Raw genomic sequence first — 22,061 nt, 5'->3', positions numbered from 1 at the left:
AGTGTGCATAAAACAATCTGAAGATTAAGTAGTAAGATACAATGACACCACCATTTCAATTCTATTGAGTTGTTTGGCGTAGATTTTTGCCTACACTCATGTTATCTAACATTTAAGTACCTAGTCTACAATTTGTTGCTCTATGATGATAGTATAGAGGCAACACTTCCTCAGCTGTTTCACTCCATCCCTTGACAGCTCCTGGGGATTCTGTGGTACAAATCTGCTCAAAATATGATTTTATCTTCAACAACTACATGATAATTCTAGTCAGCCACCTTTGATGGGACACAATGTTCATGTTAAATGAGTGCCATTTTCAGACTTAGAAGACTAAATGTGGATGAGAGATTAAATGCCACAAAGCCTCATTTACGATGGAATAGAAGCCAAACAGGGGCCTACAAGTCCGAAAAGCTGTGCTCCACGCAGATGCTGTGCCACTGTGACAACCCAGTGGGATGAAAGCTGTGACAAATCCCTGGAACTTGAACATCAGCCCTCAGCCCTGCAACCCAGCTCTCTTTCTTCCTGGCAGGGGCCAGGAATGGAGGCAGCACCTGGAGTTTTTGAATACTCAAACAGCCACCATTGATCTTCAGCAATAGAAAAGACCTTCATAGAATCATAGAATGGCCTGGGTTTAAAAGAACCACAAAGATCACCTAGTTTCAACCCCCTACTATGTACAGGGTCACCAATCACCAGACCAGGCTGCCCAGAGCCACATCCAGCCTGGCCTTGAATGCCTCCAGGGATGGGGCATCCACAGCCTCCTTGAGCAACCTGTTCCAGTGCGTCACCACCCTCTGTGAGAAGAACTTCCTCCTAATATCTAACCTAAGCCTCCCCTGTCTCAGTTTAAAATCATTCCCCCTTGTCCTATCATTACTCACCCTTGTAAACAGCCATTCCCCCTCCTGTTTATATGCTCCCTTCAAGTACTGGAAGGCCACAATGAGATCACCCCAGAGTCTTCTCTTCTCCAAACTAAACAAGCCCAGTTCCCTCAACCTTTCTTCACAGGAGAGGTGCTCCAGCCCTCTGATCACCTTCAGGCAACCCTGCCTAAAAACGGAGTGTGCAAGCCAAATCCACAGCTTCTCACCCTGTCAGATTTCGTAGCAGTGCTCCTCCGCCAAAGAAGACCTGGGAGTTCCAGTGGATAGGAAGCTGACATGAGCCAGCAATGTGCTCTTGCATCCCAGAAAGCCAAAAGTAGCCTTGGCTGCATCAAAAGAAGCATGGCAACCAGGATGACAGAGGTCCTGCCCCTCTGCTCTGCACTGGTGAAGCCTCACCTGGAGTACTGCATCCAGTTGTGGAGTCCTCAGTACAGGAGAGACATGGGCCTATTGGAGTGCATCCAGAGGAGGGCGACAAAAATGATCTGTGGAATGGAACACCTCTCCTACAAGAATAGACTTAAAAAGCTGGGGCTGTTCAGCCCAGAGAAGAGAACATTCCAAGGAGATCTGATAGCAGCTTTTCAGCATCTAAGGGGGAGCTACAGGAAAAATAGTGACAGACTCTTTAGCAGGGTCTGTGGTGATAGAACAAAGGAAAATGGCTTCAACTTAAAGAGGGTAGATTTAGATTGGATATAAGGAAAAGTCTTTTAGAGTGAGAGTGGTGAGGCACTGAATTGCCAAGAGACGTAAATGATGCCCTGTCTCTGCAGACATTCAAGGTGTGGCTGGATAAGGCCCTGAGCAACCTGACTGAGCTGTGCATGTTCCTGTTCATTGCAGGGGAGTTGGACTCGATGACCTTTAAAGATCCCTTCCAACTCTAAGAATTCTATGATTCTATATGTCTAATGTGTTTTTTCTCTTTAGAGTAACTATGATGACTGAAAAGTCACTTTCCCAATCATAGGGGAAACTATGCTTCTTGCCACCCCATCCTCCTGCAGATAGAAAGCAGGAATTCAGCAACAGGGCGAAAAACATCTTTTGCATGAAGCATGTTATACCATAAACTTTTATACGCATTTATGGGACTATCAGTATGAAGCTAATGACAAGAGACTGTTGCAAAATGTTTTGTCATTGCATGCTTTGTGGCTATATCCTATATTAAGGGTGTAAGATGTTGGGATGACTACACGCATGTTTCCAAGAATTGTCAGGCATGGCAGGGCTCAAAAACTGCAATAATGAATGCAAATATTTCCACTCCCATGATAAATATGAATCAGAATCGTATTCAACTTTTCTGGTTATAAGTGTCTGCTATTATAAGAAATTAACATTTGGCCTATTTGGCGTTTTTACTCAGCCAATGAATCTTCTCTCATCACTTCTCTGGTTGGATGCCATCACAGGTGTAAAGTTTCAGAAGCACCACCAGGATGAATCACATTTGGTATATCCCCACCTATCAGGAGAGCAATACCAAGCAAAGTTCTGTCCTACTGATCATCACAGCCGAGTAACGTAACAATTTCCAGAGCAGCAGAGCAAGGCATATTTCATGAGCTATATTAGCATGAAATAAAAGAAGAATTTCTTGCAACGAAATCTGGACCAAATCTTTTCCAGATGAACATCAGGAATAAATTTTTCTCACTGTTCCTAATTTCAGGATAGGTGAGAGATTTCCTTCTGTAATGTTTCCTTTCTGCTCACCCAACTCTCCCTTGACTTTGCCCATGTAATTCATGTCTATCATAGAACTGTAGCCTGCAGATGGAATCAAGATTTCTGTATCACCATATCATCAGTGAAAGATTTTGAGCAAATGGAAAAAAAAAAAAAAAAAAAGAAAAAAAAAAAGAGCAGGACGAAAAAAAGACTACTTTTAAATATGTTAAGTAATATTTTGTAAATCTCTAAAGGAATGTAAAGGAAGTGATATTAACAATGTGGATGTAATTTTTAACCCAGCAGGAGAGCTAAGAGTACATATTTCAAGATTTTGAAGCAAATACGCTACGGGCAAGTCTCACAATCTTCCAAAAATGTAAATTATGCTTATTTGATCTCCATCTGTACCTTTTAATTGCACACACAAAAATATGCACGTGCACACAGGCACAGTGTTATCCCTTCAGGACTATACACACAGAAGACAGTAATTCTAATACTCGTATTCTGTATTTATTGCCTAATCCCACAAACACTTAATTTAATTCCAGTTAAAGGAGTCTCTCTCTCTGCCAAGCACTTACCTCAGACTATGGCCTTATCTAGAACATGTCTAAGCACAGTACTGAGTTCTTGACTATTTTGGCCTACAGTATCAGCTCAGTGAACCAAGCTTACTAGACAGCTTTAACTGTTAATGCAATAAAGTAGTTAACTTTTATAATTGTATTTTTCATCATGATCTTGCATCTCTAGATCTTTCCAAGTGGCTCCAAACCACGGACTGACCAAGATGAGTTTGGTGGCCAAGTGGGCCTGTGGGCCCCCAAGAATTTAATACCAGCCCCCAGACAGCTGCAACCCAACCCATGGGGCCAGCCTTTGCCCTACAGGTAAGGAGAAGCACCTGGGTCTCCATGGGCCACCTGGTGGGATGACTTCTTTCTCAACCCCTGGAGGGTCTGGGAGCACATATCCTGTACTACTTAAAAACTGTTCAGAAAAGCCCTATCACTCAAGTTACAGCCACCACCAGCAGTGATCTCCAAGAAGGTAGAGAATGCTGGGTAAGTGCACAGGATGGTATCACTATAGATGTGATAGTGGAGCCCTTAAAACCTAAAGAAAAATTACATGCTTTGAACAGTGTCACATCATCCAGCAGTCCCACTGCCCTATGGGGTGACCTCCTAGGAGGCCAAAGAAAAAATGATGACCTAACCCAGTAAGCCAAGGCACATGGTGTATCCATCACAAGATACACAACTTTTAAAGTGCCATGACAGTCTGGAAAATGTGGTAAGCAACAAGACCACCCCTCAGATCCAGAGGAACATGCAAGGTAAGCTATGCAGTCAGTCCTTAAAGACAGGAATGCACAAGTAGAGGCAGAAAGGCCTCACGTGCTGCATCTCTCAGTAGCAGCATGGACCAGAAAACAAGTTACAAGCTGAGATGGAGAGAGGTACCCCTCTCCCCCAGCACAGCACAGAGGTGTAGAGAAGAACCACAGAGGGCTGCATTTATTCAGTCTCTTGCACTGAACTTACAGAATGAGGTTGAATCAGAAGTCTCAGTTCAACAAAGCATTTAAGTCTGAGCTGAAACTAAGCCTCTCTTCCTTAAGTATGGTTCAGTGGGTTTTTGCCCTTAGCCATCAGTCATGCTCCTGTAGCACATTCAGACATCCTGAGCTCCCTCTGGCTAAGAGCAAACACTCGTCTTCTGCTGCTATAGTCACTCTGTTATGCTAGGAAAGCCAAACATACACCCAAGTTAGGCTGATTAAAAGAAAAAAGGCATCTTTTCATACATAGCTGTTCCCTCTAGCACTCACACATTTCTGTACCTCCATTCAGCGTATTTCCCTAAATGGCAATTCTTTGGACAGCTCAATTTTAAGCACCTGCTCCAGCACTTCTATAAAGAAGAGTTAAAGCTCCACATATCCAGAGATCTCAGCTATCCCCTATACAGTGTCCAGAGTGCACAGAAGACATCACAGCAGTGTAACCACAGCACCAACACTAGACTGCTAAGTCAAAGCCCTGTGGCATGGTAGCACAAGCTGAGCCAACACAGCACTATCCTTATCTGCTCAGTTTTGATACTGTTTTAATATTAAGCAAACAGGGATGTAAATATAGCACAAAGTATTTTTTATGTCTATTGTTCTACTAGAAAAACAGCTGAGGACTTTCTTTAGCTTGATCCAGCAGTCCTGAATGGCTCCTCTTTTCTTCTAGCAATAGCTTACTGTGGAAATTCATGGCTGGTCCATTTAGATGAGCCCATGTATCCACACACTGCTTGATACAATCTCACCTTGAAGTACACTTAACTACAAACTTCACATCCTGAAGTACTTTACGCTTTTAGTACTTCATGATGCCAAGCCAGCTCAGCCAGCCCATGGGTGACTTTCCAGCTTTCTTTACAAGCCACTTATAAACAGGAGGGAGAATGACTGTTTACAAGGGTGGATAGTGATAGGACAAGGGAGAATGGTTTTAGACTGAGACAAGGGAAGTTTAGGTTGGATATTAGGAGGAAGATTTGCACACAGAGGTGGTGATGCGCTGGAACAGGTTGCCCAAGGAGGTTGTGGATGCCCCATCCCTGGAGGCATTCAAGGCCAGGCTGGATGTGGCTCTGGGCAGCCTGGTCTGGTGATTGGTGACCCTGCACATAGCAGGGGGGTTGAGGCTCGATGATCTTTGTGGTCCTTTTCAACACAGGCCATTCTGTGATTCCTTGATTTATCTGCATATGTTTTTGTAGCAGCTGGTGGCAATGTAACTACACACTCATGGGTTATGCATTCAAACGTGCCTTGAAATGACCACTAACACCAAAGGTGTTAACTACTCCACAGGGTTTCTAACAGAAGGAGAGGGAAAAGGATCCCCATGGCAGGACATAGCACAGTGAAGAAAAAGCTACCTTTGCTCAGCCTTTCAACTTGCATGGAGATGGTTAAAATCTCAGAGAACAAGCAAGAGATTCGTTGCTCTGCATGTATGAGCAGAAAGGAGCAATTTCAGCTGTGGATGAGCACATACCACCAGCCAATTTCTTCCTGTACCACAACACCATCCCAATGCAGTCCCAAGGGCAATCCGCGCTTCCTGATGCAACAGGTGAAGCTCTAAGGAACTCTAGCAGGCAAAGCTTTGCTCAAGGCAGTCCCAGTCTGCTGCAAGCTGCTGCACACCTGACCCAGGGATGCTTGTGTGGTCCTTTTCCCGCCTATCCCAGAGGACATCCCTACCCAACTTTCTGTTCCAACCATCACACCTCCAGCTCTGGTCCCCACTAAACGGGCTAGCGAGGCAGCGGGCAGCCCCACTGCTCCATCACGGAACCATTTAGATCATCCAATCCAAGAACTCTTAGAGCATCCAGTCCAACCGCCAACCCATCATCAGCATGCCCTCTACACCACGTCCCGCCCCGCGTGGCTGCCACTCACCCCTCTCGCCAGTCTGAAGGGAGCGAACGACATCATCGATGTCGAGGTGGCGGCTGGTCTCGTCGAAGCTGTGCACGGCCATGTGAAAGGCCTCGTCCTGGAAGACCACATGGACGCCTTCCATGGCGAAGTAGCAGCTGCGCTCGGGGTTGCTGTCGCTGTAGAGCAGCGTGGCACGGCTCCACTGGTGGTGGCGGAACAGGGCCAGCAGCATCTCGCCCATCTTGGCGTAGGCAGGGGCCACGCGGGTGAGATGAGAGTACTCGCCGCCCTTGGCCCCGAAGCCGGCGGCCAGCGCCCCCGCCGATAGCATGGGCACGTCCCAGTGCGCCGCCAGCCGCGCCACCGGCGCCGCCGCGTACTCGCAGACGGGCCCCAGCAGCAGGTCGGGCCGGCGGCGCTGCAGGGCCACCATGTCCACCAGGCTGAAGAGGGCGCGGTTGCCGCACGCCGAGTCCTCGTAGGTGAGCTGGAAGGCGTAGCCGGGCGGCAGGCCGGCGCCGCTCTCCCGCAGGCTCCGCACCGCGTACTCGATGGCCGGCCGCACCCGCCCCAGCGAGAAGAGGTAGGCGTCGTCCTGCGGCAACAGCACCAGCACCCGGATCAGCTTCTCCTCCTCCTCGGCCGCCGCCGCCTCCGCGCCCGCGGGGCCGCCGCCCAGCGCCGCCCGCGCCGCCAGCACGCAGCAGAGGCTGCCGAGCAGCCAGGGCGGCATCGCGCCCGCCCCCCCGGCAGACCCCAACTCCGGCAAAGTTTGCGCTGCCCCGTCTGCCCGCCCTCCCGCTCTCAATTGTTCGGTCGTGCTTTATTGCTCAGGTGTTTGGCCAAACGAACAACCTGCCCTAGCCTGCGGGTTACGGACGGCGCATCTCGGCGTAGCTCGGAATGCTTTGGGTTTGCCTTTCTCCCTCGGTTCCCCCCACTCGCCCCCCCCGCGGGGCTGCCGGCACGCTCCCTCCCCGCTTAAGTAACGCGGGAGCGGCGGCGGCTTCTCCGCACGCCCGGCGCCGCGCCGCCGGGTTTGTGCGCAGGGAGGAGCCGGCCCCGCCGCTCCCGCCCGCCTCCGCCCTCCGGCGGCCCCCCCGCGCCCCACACCTCGCCCACGGGCCGGGCCGCGCGGAGCTGCAGCGCGGGGTTGAGCGCCGAGAGCCCGGGGGACGGCCAAGGTGTCTGCTCTGGCAGCCGGGGCTGGGAAATAAAGGATTCCGCTGCGCTTCAATTCTTTTCAGTTGTGCGGGGGTTTGAGCACCCCGCAGGCTGGGAGTAGGGCAGGGTTCGGTGCTGGGGGATGTGCGGAGAGAGGAGGAGGGCAGCGCCGGCGCTGGGGGTGAAGGCTGCACACCAAAGCGGGGTGGGCTGCGCAGGGCTCGCGTCTCCTCGCCCCGAAAGATGCCCGTGTCAGCAAAGCCCCACAGGCTGCCACCCCTGTAGTCTGCTAGAGTCCTGAGACCCCTGTGGTTTTTTGCCCCTTCCCACCCAGTGTGGCTCTGAGGCACGATTTCATGCCGCAAGGAGTTGAGATTTCCCCAATGAAGAGGAGACAAGTGTTGCTCTGAGATTATTTTCTTGGGGGGAAAAAAAGGAAAACCTACTTTTTAAATCCTCTTAAGAGCACTGCCTGATCAGAGCATGTTAAATGCAGCCCTATGCACCTCTCTTTACTGCTCATCAGGCTGCGATGCTTAATGCTTTGTTACAATCCATTTAAAATGGAAGAACGATTTTGGAATAAGGAACGGTGTCAGTGTGAAATGTGCAGAATGTTTTGTGAAGGAGGCTTTTGGACACCTGATGCTTTTCAACAACAAAATCCTGGAGGATGCCTTGCTGTGGATTTTTCTATGTATGCATCCTCAAACCCAGAGCAGGGCTGCACGGTTTGATGTTTTGTGATTACTCAGAGAGTGCCAGGTTTGCATTAGAAAGGTGAGTGAACTGCTCCTCACTTTACATGAAGGATTTGTTTAGTTCATCATGGAGATTGTTTTCAGGGAAGTGTGTGAACTCAGCTGTTGCTGCCTTCACTGTGCAGTCCATGAATGGGATGGTGGGAGCCCGGGGGTCACCACCACCTCACCTTTAAGGTTCCTTGATAACAAGGGAAAGAAAGCTGTAAGTGTTTGTGCAAATACAGCTGAGAAGTGTAATGAAAAAACAGGTAATGTCACATGCAGAAATAACCATCCAAAAATATTTATTTATGTATTTAGGAGCATTGATCTGACAGATCTCGGTGGAATGAAAAATCTCACAAATGTAAAGATGTGTGTAGCTTTTCTGGGAAATGTGCCTCTAATGTAGTTTTATTTGATTACTGAATTCAACATCAGAGTGTTCTTGAAATTTACATGAACATCCACCCTGGTGAAGCTTGTTTTGTGTGTTCCTCTACTATAAGTTATGTCAGGCATTTTCTGTTGTAGATGACTATATGACACACTGGAGATTAAGCTGAATGTTACAGTATACAAAATACCAGCCATCTACACCACAAAGCCTGCAGAAACATTTTCTTAAGACACATTTTGAAATGCTGACCTTTGTAGTCATTGCTTTATGCTGAACCTACAGATGTGTTTACAGCACCAAAATCTGGAAGGATCTCTTTTGATTCCCCCTTCCCCAGCAGAACATCTTCGTTTTACGTGTGAGCTCCGTACTATCCTAGCTGTCCTCTTTGAGTGTAAGCTGTGTAAACACGATGGAAGAGATAGTAAGCCCATAAATCACATGGTTGCCTTCCTTCACTCCAGCTACTCCTTGTGAGGTAAGGCACTGCTGGGAATGAATAAGAGGGAGAAGCACGGCCAGCCTGGGGGGTGGAGGGAGAAAGACATTGAGCCAGTGTATTTAACAGCAGTGTAAATTGGTTTTGATGCTTTTGGAAAAGATGTGGCCTGCAATATGTGGTCCTTGCATGAGCAATTGCATTCTGCAATGTTTCTGCAGGCCCAAAGTGTCACAAACGTTTCAGTTGTTTCCCTTCATCTTAAGCAATTTATAAAGGTGAATCCTGGTGATTTATTTATTTTTCTGAGCCAGACAGTTATGTATGAGAATTTACTTGTTAATCCCAATTCAAAATGTCACTTAATCCACCTCACCATTTGTTCACCTCCAGTATTTTCCATAGCTATAAATCCAGCATTTCTCCACCGACATTTTTTCAGCTGCATAAATGCTTTTTTAATAGGAACAAATCCTGAAGTTGTGAATCAGTAGCAGGCAGAATGCCCATGGACTGCAGCAAGAGCAGAGGCCTCAAACCGGTCCTTTAGGACTAAGGTCATTATAGACATAGGCTGTTTTCCCCACAGAAATAACTCATACACAAATCAAGAATCACTTGACTCGCCCCAGCTAGCATTAGCAACAGTCTGAGTTGCCTGCTAGAGATTAAGAAAATTCTTCACAGACAGATTCGCTGAAAACATAGTCCCCCCTAGAGGCTGAAAGGCTGAAATATTTTAAAATAAGCCATACTGCAAGTATATTGTGCCATTCAGACTTTCAAATTCTCTCCTCTCCTCTCCTCTCCTCTCCTCTCCTCTCCTCTCCTCTCCTCTCCTCTCCTCTCCTCTCCTCTCCTCTCCTCTCCTCTCCTCTCCTCTCCTCTCCTCTCCTCTCCTCTCCTCTCCTCTCCTCTCCTCTCCTCTCCTCTCCTCTCCTCTCCTCTCCTCTCCTCTCCTCTCCTCTCCTCTCCTCTCCTCTCCTCTCCTCTCCTCTCCTCTCCTCTCCTCTCCTCTCCTCTCCTCTCCTCTCCTCTCCTCTCCTCTCCTCTCTTCTCTTTTTTCTTTTCTTTCCCCTAGAAATCTATCCTCACTATTTCAAGGAATCTGGAACACCCATAACAGATTTCTTATTGCTGTGTTGAATCTGGGTGTCTCTTCTTGCATTTTACAGTCTCACTTTTGTATGGTTATATAAAAATGCACATTGCCACTAGGTAAAAAATGCTGTAGCATGGAAAGCTGAGATGAGCAGATCTGATACTAAGAAATAAAAAGGAGTCATGTTTACGTCTATCTTTTAATTGAAAGAAACATATTTGTAGATATCTATACGAGAACTACGTAGTGACAGGATTGCACACAGAAAACAAGGCTTACATATAGGAACAACACTTCGCAGAGCTAGTTACTGTTGCTTCCGCTTCACAGCTCAAAGTAAGGTTAAGTGGGAAGGTGAAGCTTCTCTTAGGACTGGGGAGAACAGGATTTGGGAGGGCAAACCTGATGTATCAAAGATCTATAGTGATATCAGGGTCATTCCTTCACCGTGCTGCTGATCTTCCCTTCCAGTGCTGAATCAAGGTTTGAGGATCTGCTTTGGTTACACAGTGCTATACCTACCTTTCCTTTCCCACTGGTGCTGAAAGATGCTCTGGAATTCAGCCACATGAGAGATGTGCTCCTCAATTGCACAAAAGCAGGTTCTAGGATGAAAACATCTCCCCCTCACCCTTCAACTGGTCATAAATTTTGCTCATACTCACAGGGAGTACTTTGAAAGCAAAAAATGTTTTAGATGCTTCTAAAACATACAAATTATGGGGCTGAATTCCAGCCAAATATATATATATATATCCGGATATAACCAATCAATACTTGCTGTTTTTCTTCAAATCTGCAAGGTAATACTGAATGTGAGATAATGCAGTGAGAGACAACAAAACAGGAAATCTCTGAAGAGACAGAACATTCAAAGGAAGACAGGAGAGCTGCCATGGCCCACAGAAAAATCCTCCTCTTAGAACTGTCTTAATAGGCTCCAGCCTGAGAAAAGAAAAATTATGACAGACATGATTATATGTTTCTTTTATGTATGACATGCCCTGATTTATCAGAATTAGATTACTGACAAACTGGTAGGAGTTAGAGCAATTTCTGCATGGCCAAAATTAATACTTTGAGACTAAGTATAAATCACTGTCAGAAAGTGTCTTATAACAGATTTATTTTTATGCCCCATGTAATAATAGCAAAGACTTCAGAGGCTCCCTGAAGCATTGCCCTTCCATGGAGGAACAACTGTAATGATCTTAAATTAGAGTTTTTAGCCCTTGTATGATACACATTTCAGACATCTCATTTTTTTTTTCTACTTCCTTATTCAGGTCAATCCATCAATCTACGGCAGGGATATATTAGCCCTGACATACTCCATGTCAAAGAAAGCTGAAGATAGGGAATAGATTGCTTGTGAAGCTGTGAGAATAATTATTTTACAGTAGCAGGCCACCAGGACAGCATGTCTGAATTATATTCCGTGAATTATATTAATTCCATGAACTATATTTGATTATCTTCCATATTCCCTTTCCCTAGCCTATATGAACCATAAACTGTCCACCTTAGTAATAATGTGTCTAAATAGAAAGTGTATGAAATACAGGCCTTGCTGAGAAAAATTCATGTTAATTTTAAAATACAGAGAAATCATGTTTCATTTCTATGACTATGCTAAAGTTGTCACAAATTTTTCAGTTCCTGAAAACACTTGTCAAATGCCTCAGGAAGACTATTGCCTGTTGACTGCAGGAAGAAGCACTGCAATTTTAGTGAGGAATAGACAAAATCATCTTCTGAAATGCTTCAAAGTATGATAGAACAGTTTGCACAAAATGATACTTCTATTCAAAATAATTTTCTCTTCAGTATTCCCATTACTGGCAAGTAGAAGTTATTGTTTCAGGTTTATTGCAATGTACTTTTTTCTTTCTGACCTGTGACTAATATTCATGAAAAAATGAATGCCTGTACTTCAACAGTCAATGTGTGTCTGTAGCAGCTACCGTAACTTTGCCACACCTGTGCTTTTTCTTTCCAAAATGAAGGAAAGCTGAAAAAAGACATGACTACAAAGAAGGCCAATAGTTTTCTTCACTAAATGTAGCAATAAAAAACCTTTGCTACTATAGCGTAATTATAAATACCCAGCATATAGTGTCTGCTATATATAGCATCTACCTAGCAGTAAGTCCACTTGATATTGCCCTTTACAAAGTGACATTACAATTATATAAATATATACTGACACTGTTTTCAGTTGCTTATGATTTTAGCTGAACATTAATAGTTTGGGTCCAAGTTTTCAAGAGGTGCGTTTACTGCAGGCTTTCTTTCTGTTCTTCTTCTTTTTTTTTTTTTTTAAACTTTTATTCTTATTGAGTACTGAGCTGGAAAAACTTGGCCATTCCTAAAAAGGTTGAGGAACTGCCTTAAAGGAGTAAGGAAAGGCATTGCCTTACCCCTGTAAAAAAAAATAAAATTCTGGCAACTTCTTTTTGATTTTAGCCCTTCAAATCGAATCGGGCTGGTGAGAGGGAGGAGGAAAGAGACTATGTGTGAGGTACAGACACACGAAAATATGCTTGCACCTAACCAGATGCAAACTATAATGTTTGAAAAACTGGTCCTACGAACAGTCCCACCAGAAGATAGAGGTTAATTATAAACAGATTATAAGCAAGATTTCATCTGTCTTCTGTGTGCACCATCCCATAGCAGCTTGCTCACCGTGTTGTATGCGCAGTCTACCTTTACTAACTCAGCTTTAGCTGCACAGCACCTCTGCACCCTACAGCGCACATGCTGCATTGGATGAGTATAATTCCTTTGGGATAGGACTTTGGGAGACCCCAAACTGCTCCAAACTATGCTGGATGAAGGTACCAAATATTACGTTACATCGTGAAGCTGGATCCTTTTGTTTTCTTTGGATAGTCCAGGGAAAAGCTGGTCAGCCTCCTGAGACTTGGCAGCACTGGCAATTCTCCAGGACTTGCACCAGAGCTAGCTAGCCACAGTGATTCCTTTCTGCGTCCTACCAGACTTTACATGCTTCACAAAAAATGAACAAACAAAAATCAAAACCAAAAACAAATGAAAACAAACAATCAAAAAACCCAAAAGCCAAAAAACACATTCTGGATAACAGGAACCAATCCTTCCTTTTTTATTATTTTTATTCACTTTGGCCAACATTTAGTTCGGAGTCATTTTAGATAGTTCTGATTAGTAATAAGAAAGTACACTATATTTGCATGATATTTTAATTATAAAACTGGGCTAGGGAGAATTTAGTCTTATCATGTGTAGATGTACATCTATAACTCAGTCTTATTCCAACATCTGCAAGCTGTAGCCTCTAGATTTTACTGACAGCAAGTTACAGACCAAGTAAAGGTGTGAGAGTTCAAAGGCCAACCAGAAAACAGAGCTTAATTTGTTAACACAGCCTTATTAAAAAGAACCAGCTGAGTTTCAATTGTTAGCATCGACTTTGAAGGTAATTAGTTGCCAATAAAAGTGCAGAACACCCATTTAGATGTGACTCACTGAATTCTCACTACAGAATTTGGCATGTGGCTTGTCTGTGCGTTGTGCTAGAGGAGAGATTGCACAGTGTTGAAACAGTGCCAGACATACAGATACACAATGTGGACAAACACTCAGAAGCAATGGAATACTTGCAAACTTCACTGAAAGGTGAAATGAAATACGAAATAACTGATTGGCTGATCATAACCCAGTTCACAAGTGGAAATAAGAAGGTTAGGAAATAAGAAGCTCTCAAGGACTACTGGAGTATGGCACTACTCATAAATCCACAGATGAGAAGATGCCCTGATTGTGCAGCATCATTATTGACATGGCACAGGCATTGTTTCTGTACCACAGGCAAACAAAACCCAGTGCTCTTTTGGGTTGATAGAAATTCTGTGAGTAATGTTCTACTTGACGTTATCTAATGGTGGTGTTGAAATCAGTTAATAGGGGCTGTGAAATAGGAATCTTACTTCTGAACCAGTCTCAAATGCTGGATATTAAAGATAAAGCTTTATTACTATATAGGAATTCTCTATAAAACTTGAAGTATAATTCAAGTACAAATTCAACAACCATCAATCTTCAAAACTTTGATATCTTTTATCTCTTGAAAATATTTAATGTGGTTCTGCTAGTGTGATGCCTTTTCAATAATTTGTCATCAATTGAACTAGAAGAAAAAAGAGCAGAATTCCTATAGAGGATAAAACTTGGAATTCTGTCTTTTACCATAAGATTAAAATAATAGTTTTTTTAAAAAATTGAAAAATGTGGATTTTTCCATCAATAGCCTTTGCAAAATAAGCTCCTTGTTTATGGATCTACACAGTAAACAAGTAAATGAAATTTCTAGGTAATGATGAATTAATAGGAATTATCACAGTGTACTTTGGATGAAATCTTTTCCAGTTCCTTTTGTTAGCTTATAAGAAAAAAAAAAAAGTCCATTTTTTTGTTTTTCTTTAAGAATTCTTCAGCAACAGCAGAAGTATACACTGCACAAAAATTGTACAATGTACAACTGTACAACTGTCATTCTGTAGAAAAGGGGTGACAATCCTGAATAAGTGGCTGCAGGCATCTTCGGTAAACATATATGGAAATGAGTAAGTCAGACAGCTTGATATCACTGATTTGATTTGAGCTCTACAACCTTACTCCTTGGAAGTACTAGGTTGTCACAGAGTGGAAGCTATCTTTCCTTTCTCCTGCATAAATTATAAATATTAAACTTGTTGCATTGGCTGCACTTCTTGTCCACCTTCTGCCAATGTTAACATTAGAAAAGATTCACTTCAAAGAACCAATTTCTAAATTTATAGATCATATTTGAGTTCAAAACAGACCATTTATGAAAACTGAATTGAATTACAAGGAGAATCATGTTGATTCAGATCAAAGTGAAGTTATGATAACTACTTAAAATTGTGGAGATTTTTGCTGCCTTTTTCACTTCCCTGTATTAAAACAACACCTACAGATTTTGCTCCTGGGATTTTACTAATTAATTATGACCAATGATTATGATAATAATGAATGATTACGATAATTAATGCTTATAATAAGAAATAATACACTGGACACTTTCCTGGACTCAGTTTAGCTTTGGTTGATCACCTCTGACAGGCATGGGGCAATGGCCACTCTGTTTTTTATATGCATTTATCTCTATCAAAGAATCAAGTCACAGTTTGAGATAAGTAGCAGGAGCTGAAATACAAACATCTGCTGTACCTCACCAAGTATTCCACCAGGACACTTGAAAAGGTTTTGAAGAACAAAGATCTTTTCTGATCTAGTTTTAATAACTCTAAGATAGATACAAATATCGTTTGTAAAATAAATGTTATAAATTCTGTCATGGTATTCCTCAAAACCAGACATTCCAGATCCACTATCAACCAATTGCTGTTATGTGTTATATCAAATCGGGAGCAATTCTGATATGCTGTTTTCACATCTATTCCTATATAAAAGCAGTAGAATTTTCACAATATAAAGAAACAAGTCTTCGACATTTTGGCTGGATATTCAGCCTTACAGGCAATACTGCTTTACAAAGTACCATCAACAGAGGAACGCATTCATCTTTAACAATATTCTGGCAGAAAATGGGGTTTATTTTTTAAGCCTGATCAGTTCACTGAGGTGGTTTGCAGTCGTCCTGGCATGGTGGAGCAGGGGATCTAAAAGACAGCAGCAAGCCACTAAAGAGGGAAGACAGGAACTCCTTAAAGCTGGCATTAGCGCTGAAGCCTCCCTAGGCGTTTTCCCCTTGTATTAATTAATGAGTAAATTATGGTGAAAACAGAAAAAAAAAACAACAAAAACCACAAATTAAAAACCTCACCACTTTCAGTAGTATTGACTAATCTTTATGCAATTACTTGATTACCTTGATTTTGGGATATTGTGTAATGAATTTTTGAAGTATTGTTGGCTTGTGAGAGAGTAATAGAAACACCTCTGTTTTAGGCAACACAAAGTTGTTAAACTCCTCAGGCTTGTCACATCTCTTTCTCTGCTATCAACAGCAGTCATATGTCCCTCCATATAAAATAAACAAATGAATAAATAAATGGATGCAGTGAATGGCATTTAGAGATGAATCCAACTCTATTTTAAAACAAATCACAGTTTTTGACAAGCAATCTGCTTTTACAGAAGGGCTTTCTGTAGTACAGTGCTCTGACTATTAGTAACTATCCATAGATCAGTTCAAATGAAAGTGAAAAAGGAAAGATGTTATTTCTCTGCCTTCAGCTGAAAAACAACTGCTTCCTGAACTGATGGCTAAATGTGGTGTGTAGCATTTCATCAGAGGTAATTCTAGATGCAGGAAGAAGTGATGTTATTCCACACATTTCTTCTGTCAGCTTTCGAGAGATTATTATGTGAAAATGAAATCAAGCCATGATAAAAAGAGCTTCCTAGTGTTACAAGTCTACTGCGGTTACAAGTAGCACAGCTTAGTGGAATATCTGGATTCTAGTTCATAGCTGAAGCTATGCAGGTAAGACTTGTCTTTCAGCCCTGATGTGAGATTCAGGAGGATTGCTTTACAACCCTATGGTCAAAACCCAGTCTGATCGATGAAGAACACCTACATAATGATCTCCACAAAAAAACACCTTTAAATACTAATTGAGAAATCTGCCTCAGATTCAGATAGCATTAAAACCTGTGCATAAATTGAAAAAATATCTAATGCTTTCTTCTAAAACAACTGCTAGTGACTTAAAATTTAATTAGTAATTAATTAAAGATATAATGCCTATTTCATTCTCCTTTTAGTCATATTTGGAGAAAAAAGGTGGTATTTGGTGTAGCACACCTGCTAAGATTTGCAAGATACTTAGAGATGATGTGAATCCCACACTAAACAACCAACAAATAGTGTATTCAAAGACTGAAAATTTTAAGATCTTGTATAGATTAAAATTCATCTTGTCTGTCTGAAGATGGAGGACAATGGTTTCTTCCTCAGTATCCCTCTAAGACACTGTATATCTCATAACTATAGAAAAGGTATCTATGGAAGGAATAAGCACAGGCAGAAACCCTAATCATCTCTGCATTTTTAAAAATTAGTTGGCATAGTCTTAGCATAGTCCAGCTATGGTCAGCTGCAAAAGTTGAATCAGTAAAATAGATAGGAGGAATTCCTATTTTAATTATGCATCTATGCTGAATATAAATATTATACTATCTATAGAACCCAAACTGAAGTCTATTTGGTGTTGTCTCAAAGAACAGTCAGAAGCTTCTGTTGGTCCTTCATAGCAAGGTGTGCAGTGCAACATCCAGAACTGTCAGGAACAGATGGCAGGTCCCAGAAAGTGGAATAGTTTAAGTGGGTGATAAAGAAGGAACAACTTATGGAAAGGCCAGCTCTCTAACACAACAAGTTTCACATCTGCATCAACATACTATAGATAGTCTCTACAAAGAGCATAGAATAAACATAACATAATTTGCAGCTGAAGTGTGACTGTTCTAGGGATTGTGTACAACAGCAATAACAAGAAAAAAGACTTAATGTCATATCCATACTGGAAGCAGAAGGTCTAAATGAAATACACGGCTTTGAGTACTGTTATCCAGCCCCTAGCTGGCTAGCTAGTTCCTGCTGCCAGAGTTTACTGACCTACTAGACATGCCAGGACAATGGCAGATATAATAATTGCTACCTACCCCAATTGTGTCAGTTTGATTTTGAGTTTAAAAGGTGTTTCTACTAAACTAGGTCATTTGACAGAACCAGTCTAGGGAGCAGATTCATATGAAGAAATGCCAAGAGTGTGGAGGGGACAATAATTTCTGCTGAAGTGAACAGTTCAGTTGAGTAAAAACAAATTTCTTACCCCAAGGCAGCTGCACCCAAGTTGGCATACAGTGCTCTCGTAATGTAGAAGAGAATACAGACATTTACACAGACAATAACATTTCTTACTGTCTTTCTCCTGTGGTTTACCTTTGGAGCAGACATTAAACAGTACCACTGTCTAAAAGGGTAATGGACCATACAATTTTTATGAAAGGAAGCCTTTAGGAATAGGGCCTACCAGCACAGGCTGTCTAAGTATGTGCCATATACAACAATGTAGTGCTTTCCTCATACAGCGTAGGATATGGTAGAATCACTTGAAGACAGGGCCAGAATCTTGACAAATGAATGGGGAAAGATCAGAGAGATATGAGAGAAATGAGAAGTGCAGATAGCCTTGGCAATCAAAGACTAATAGGATCATAGAATGACTTGAGTTGGAAGAGACCTTAAAGCCCATCCAGCTCCAATCCCTGTCGTGGAATGGTTACCACCCATGAAATCAGGCTGCCCAGGGCCCTATCTGATGTGGCCTTGAACACCTTCAGGAATGGGGCATCCACAATTTCTCTGGGCAAACTGTTCCAGTGCCTCACCACCTTTATGGTAAATGATCATTTTATTTGCAGCAAAATGTCTGCATTAGTGTGTTCGGAATTAGCTTACTGAATTCTTGCATGGTTAGATGAAACTGGCATAAATATATATATATTTTTTTTAAAGTACTACCGCTACAGCTACCTGAGTTAAATTGGACAGAAATTTCAAGAACATTCTCTCCTGGTTCCAGTCCAAAAAGTCATTAGGTTGTATAAGGAAGGGATATTATATTAGAAGTTTGTGAACATGCGAAGATAAATACTGGGCTGACAATTAATTGAAAGTCAGTGAAAGATATGATATTGTTAAATTATCTGAAGTGCTTTGTGTCAGGTATGAGTAATAGTCCTCTCTGCTCTCTTGGAGCACTGTTACGAGAGAAACACAGATAAACAGGACCGTTCAGAAGGGAAGAACAAGAGTCTGGAACCATGTCTTATGAGACAGATTCGAAAATTAAGTTTGCTTAGTCTAGAAAAGAGAAGACTGTAAAGAGCTACTACACTCCTTCCATATGGAACTAATGGACTTATTGCCAAGACTCCTCTTTTCATTCTTACAGGTAGACTGTGAATAAATCAAATTTTAAACTCCTCTCAAAGTATCTTCCCCTTTAAATATCTAAGAGCGAATCCCTCAAAAATCCAACTTCTGGTAGTTCCCATAAAATTAGGAAAATGTTCTATCCTCCATCTCTGTAGTTATAAAATCTTGAAATAATTTTACTAAGATAGTAAATAGTAAGGAAACAAAGAAAAATGCCTTTACATGATTCATCAAGAGTGGTTTGACGAAATTCACAGTAGAAGATGGCCCAATTTGGATCATCTTGAATGTTTTTACTTGAAGCAATATTATTGGGATGTGTCCATGAAGTGTCATTAAAAAGGGATGTTCATAGGAAAATCACCAGAACGTTTGAGTCATGCCTAAAAAAAAGAAACTGGTAACATATTCGGGCAATAAAATAAATGATACTGAAAACGCCTAAGGTGCAATTAAAGACAGTTAAAAATCTTATTTTAATTTTTGTAGTTTGTCATTTCTTCTCCTGAATATATAACAATGCTAACATTTTATTTCCCTTTTTAAATATAGTCTCACAATCTTATCTTAACTAAGCAAGAAACAGAAGGTAGGAGCTCTGAATCTTCATCTCACAGTCCACTCATAAGATTTGGAGTGGAGAATAGAGTGGGAATCACAAATCCAGACATAGGAAGTCTATCTTCTCCCGAGACAAATACCCAAAAAGAAATTTCTGTGAAAAACAAAAAATGGTTTTATAGGCGTTCTGTAGTGGTTTTTTTTGCTTGTTTGTTTGTGGGTGGTTGTTTACGTAATTTTTTTTTTTTTTTTTTAAATACTTCAAAGTGCAAATCTTTTTAGTGATAATGTAAAGGGGACATTTTATTGTAAATGCAGAAGCCTTAATCCTGAATATGCCATTTGGGTTAATAACATGCCCCCTTCAAAATGACATGTATGATTTCTAGGATCTGACTTTGACTGAATGAAAAGCTATTACTTTTCACGCTGTGAGATAACAAAATATTGTTGACTTAACTGTAAGTAAACTAGAACTCTTCAGCCAAGTGAAGCAGGGTTAATTCTGAAGTATAAGGGAAACATGAAACATGAATTACCACTGGCACATTTGTTACTGAGGTAGAAGGCACTAGATTTTATTCAAGAAAAGAAATATCACCTATTGTCCCATGTTTGTAAAAAGCCTAACTAATCCTAGTAGGGGCCTTTTGCTGCAACATCAAGGAATGAATCTTGGTTTTAAGATTCACCAAAAATTTTTAACCTGTGATCCTAGCATATGTAACCATGAACAAAGAAACTGGATGTCTCCCACATTTGATCAAATACAGCCTATACTGTTACCTTAATGAAACAAACAAACAAACAAACAAACAAAATCCAACAAACAAACAAAACGAGCAAGCTTGTTGGTAGACAACAAACCAAACCTGTATCTTCCCTCAGAACTGACTAATTTGAATGCATTATCCTCACAGCTGCAGATATGAAGGATGGCAAGTAGGAAAACTGAAGAGGACTTGCATTCTCGGACAGAGATGGGATAAGCTGTCATTGCGTAGAGTATGCTTCCATTGTACAGATAGTATGGGAATTGCTGCTATTAGAACGGATTTGCTCCATAGCAAGAGAGAAGCAGCATCTCTTTTGCAAGAAATATAATGGTTAGAAGGCTTAAGCAAATCTTCTGGTACCCTAAGGACTACATACAAAATACATAACTACATACAAAACTACATACAAACAATGACTTGTACATGAAGCTGTCCTAGATAGAGACAAAATGAAACCGGGTCATTTCATTGCATGAAAGACAAGTCATTTTTCTTATCCTCCTAAAAATATAACTATTTTATTTTGAGAATAAGGCCATCAATGTTGAACAAATACGAAAGGGCAAAGGCTTTAATTCAATTTTCCAAGCATGTGCCAGTTTGAATCAAGGCTGCATTTCTTTTCACAGGTATTTGACATTTAATGCCAGTTTCCTTAATTTTTCCTTTATGCGTTAACTCTATGATTTCTGTGCTTGCTTTACTGAACTTATGAGAAGTCTACTGCTTTGTTACAGCAGTCCAGTTAAAATTAACACAACAGAAAACTGCACAAAAAGATTTTTACTCTGAGATTCTCCTGTCTGCATTATTTTTTAATTGGAGCTGATGGCTCTTCCCTTGATGTGGACTTCTCGCAGTTCTCTAGACCTTGATTCTAACAATGTATTTTAAATCCCTGACATAGACAGGTGGCTATTTCTACATTTTAGCATATCTATATCTATCTGCCATTTTTAGTTCTCCTAAACAAAACAGAAACCAAAGTCTTATTCCAATCAAACTCTCCAACACTGTCTTCCAACACATTTCAAAGTAAGCAAATACGTCCAAACATTCACATGGTGATAATCATTAAAGCACATTCAAATCAATTTCACTGGCTTTGAACCTAGATGAAGTCAAAAACATATCTTTAATTCTGCTGATTAAGAGTAAATCCAAGAAACCATTCATCAGCGTTCTAGAGATTTTTGTTTAATGCCCTAAATCTCATTATCTAAAATCAAAAGTTATGAAGACAGCATGCTCTGAAATGCTTTTCCAATCAGCACAGTATGTTTCACTGCTGCCATCTTCTGGCAAAAGACAAAAGTTTTCCTGCCACCACTTTTGAAATGTTTAATTATTCTTCATCATCTCTTGACCCAACTGGAATTCAAAACACAAAAAGTACTTTAGAAGATACAGCAAATCTAAAAATCAGTATTTTAAAAATATATATCTTTGTATTATTAGACTGCGTTCCTACAAGACATCTTATATATATCATTAATTGAAGCATGAAAGGAAGTTTTTCCAATATTCAGTTGATATTTTACTTTTAGATAGCAAATAAATTATTCAGGTCTATTTAACAGACTTGATTCTGTCTTTTAAACTCATATTTACTACATCTTCCTTTTTGACTATTTTAAACATATAAGAAGATCTGTATTTCAAGCTCCTGCATTTGTGGTCAAATAACGCAGTGGCGTTCTCTAAACTACCTCACCCATATCAAAGAAAGCCATACAAAACTGCATAACTTTTCTCATCTTTTTCCTCAAAGCACCAGAGGCTGAAGACTCCAAGGTGCTCTGACATTCATATAGGAATATTTTGATTAAATATTCCCAAGCTCCAAAGCATTGCAGTAGA

General features: G+C 41.4%; 1 protein-coding gene across 1 annotated transcript in view; it reads right to left on the bottom strand.

Moving 5' to 3' along the window:
* Positions 1–6,775, bottom strand: part of NPR3 (natriuretic peptide receptor 3) — a gene marked incomplete at both ends in the record, with an annotated part of 40,521 nt that extends 33,746 nt beyond the window's left edge. Inside the window, one exon of the mRNA XM_079548698.1 lies at positions 6,061–6,775. Within this exon, the coding sequence (XP_079404824.1) occupies positions 6,061–6,775 (715 nt within the window). The remainder of the gene's footprint in view (positions 1–6,060) is intronic.
* Between the last annotated feature and the right edge of the window lie 15,286 nt (positions 6,776–22,061).

Source organism: Tetrao urogallus (genome assembly GCF_951394365.1).
Source record: "Tetrao urogallus genome assembly, chromosome: Z".
Lineage (NCBI taxonomy): Eukaryota > Metazoa > Chordata > Aves > Galliformes > Phasianidae > Tetrao > Tetrao urogallus.
This window is presented reverse-complemented; position numbering and strand designations above follow the sequence as displayed.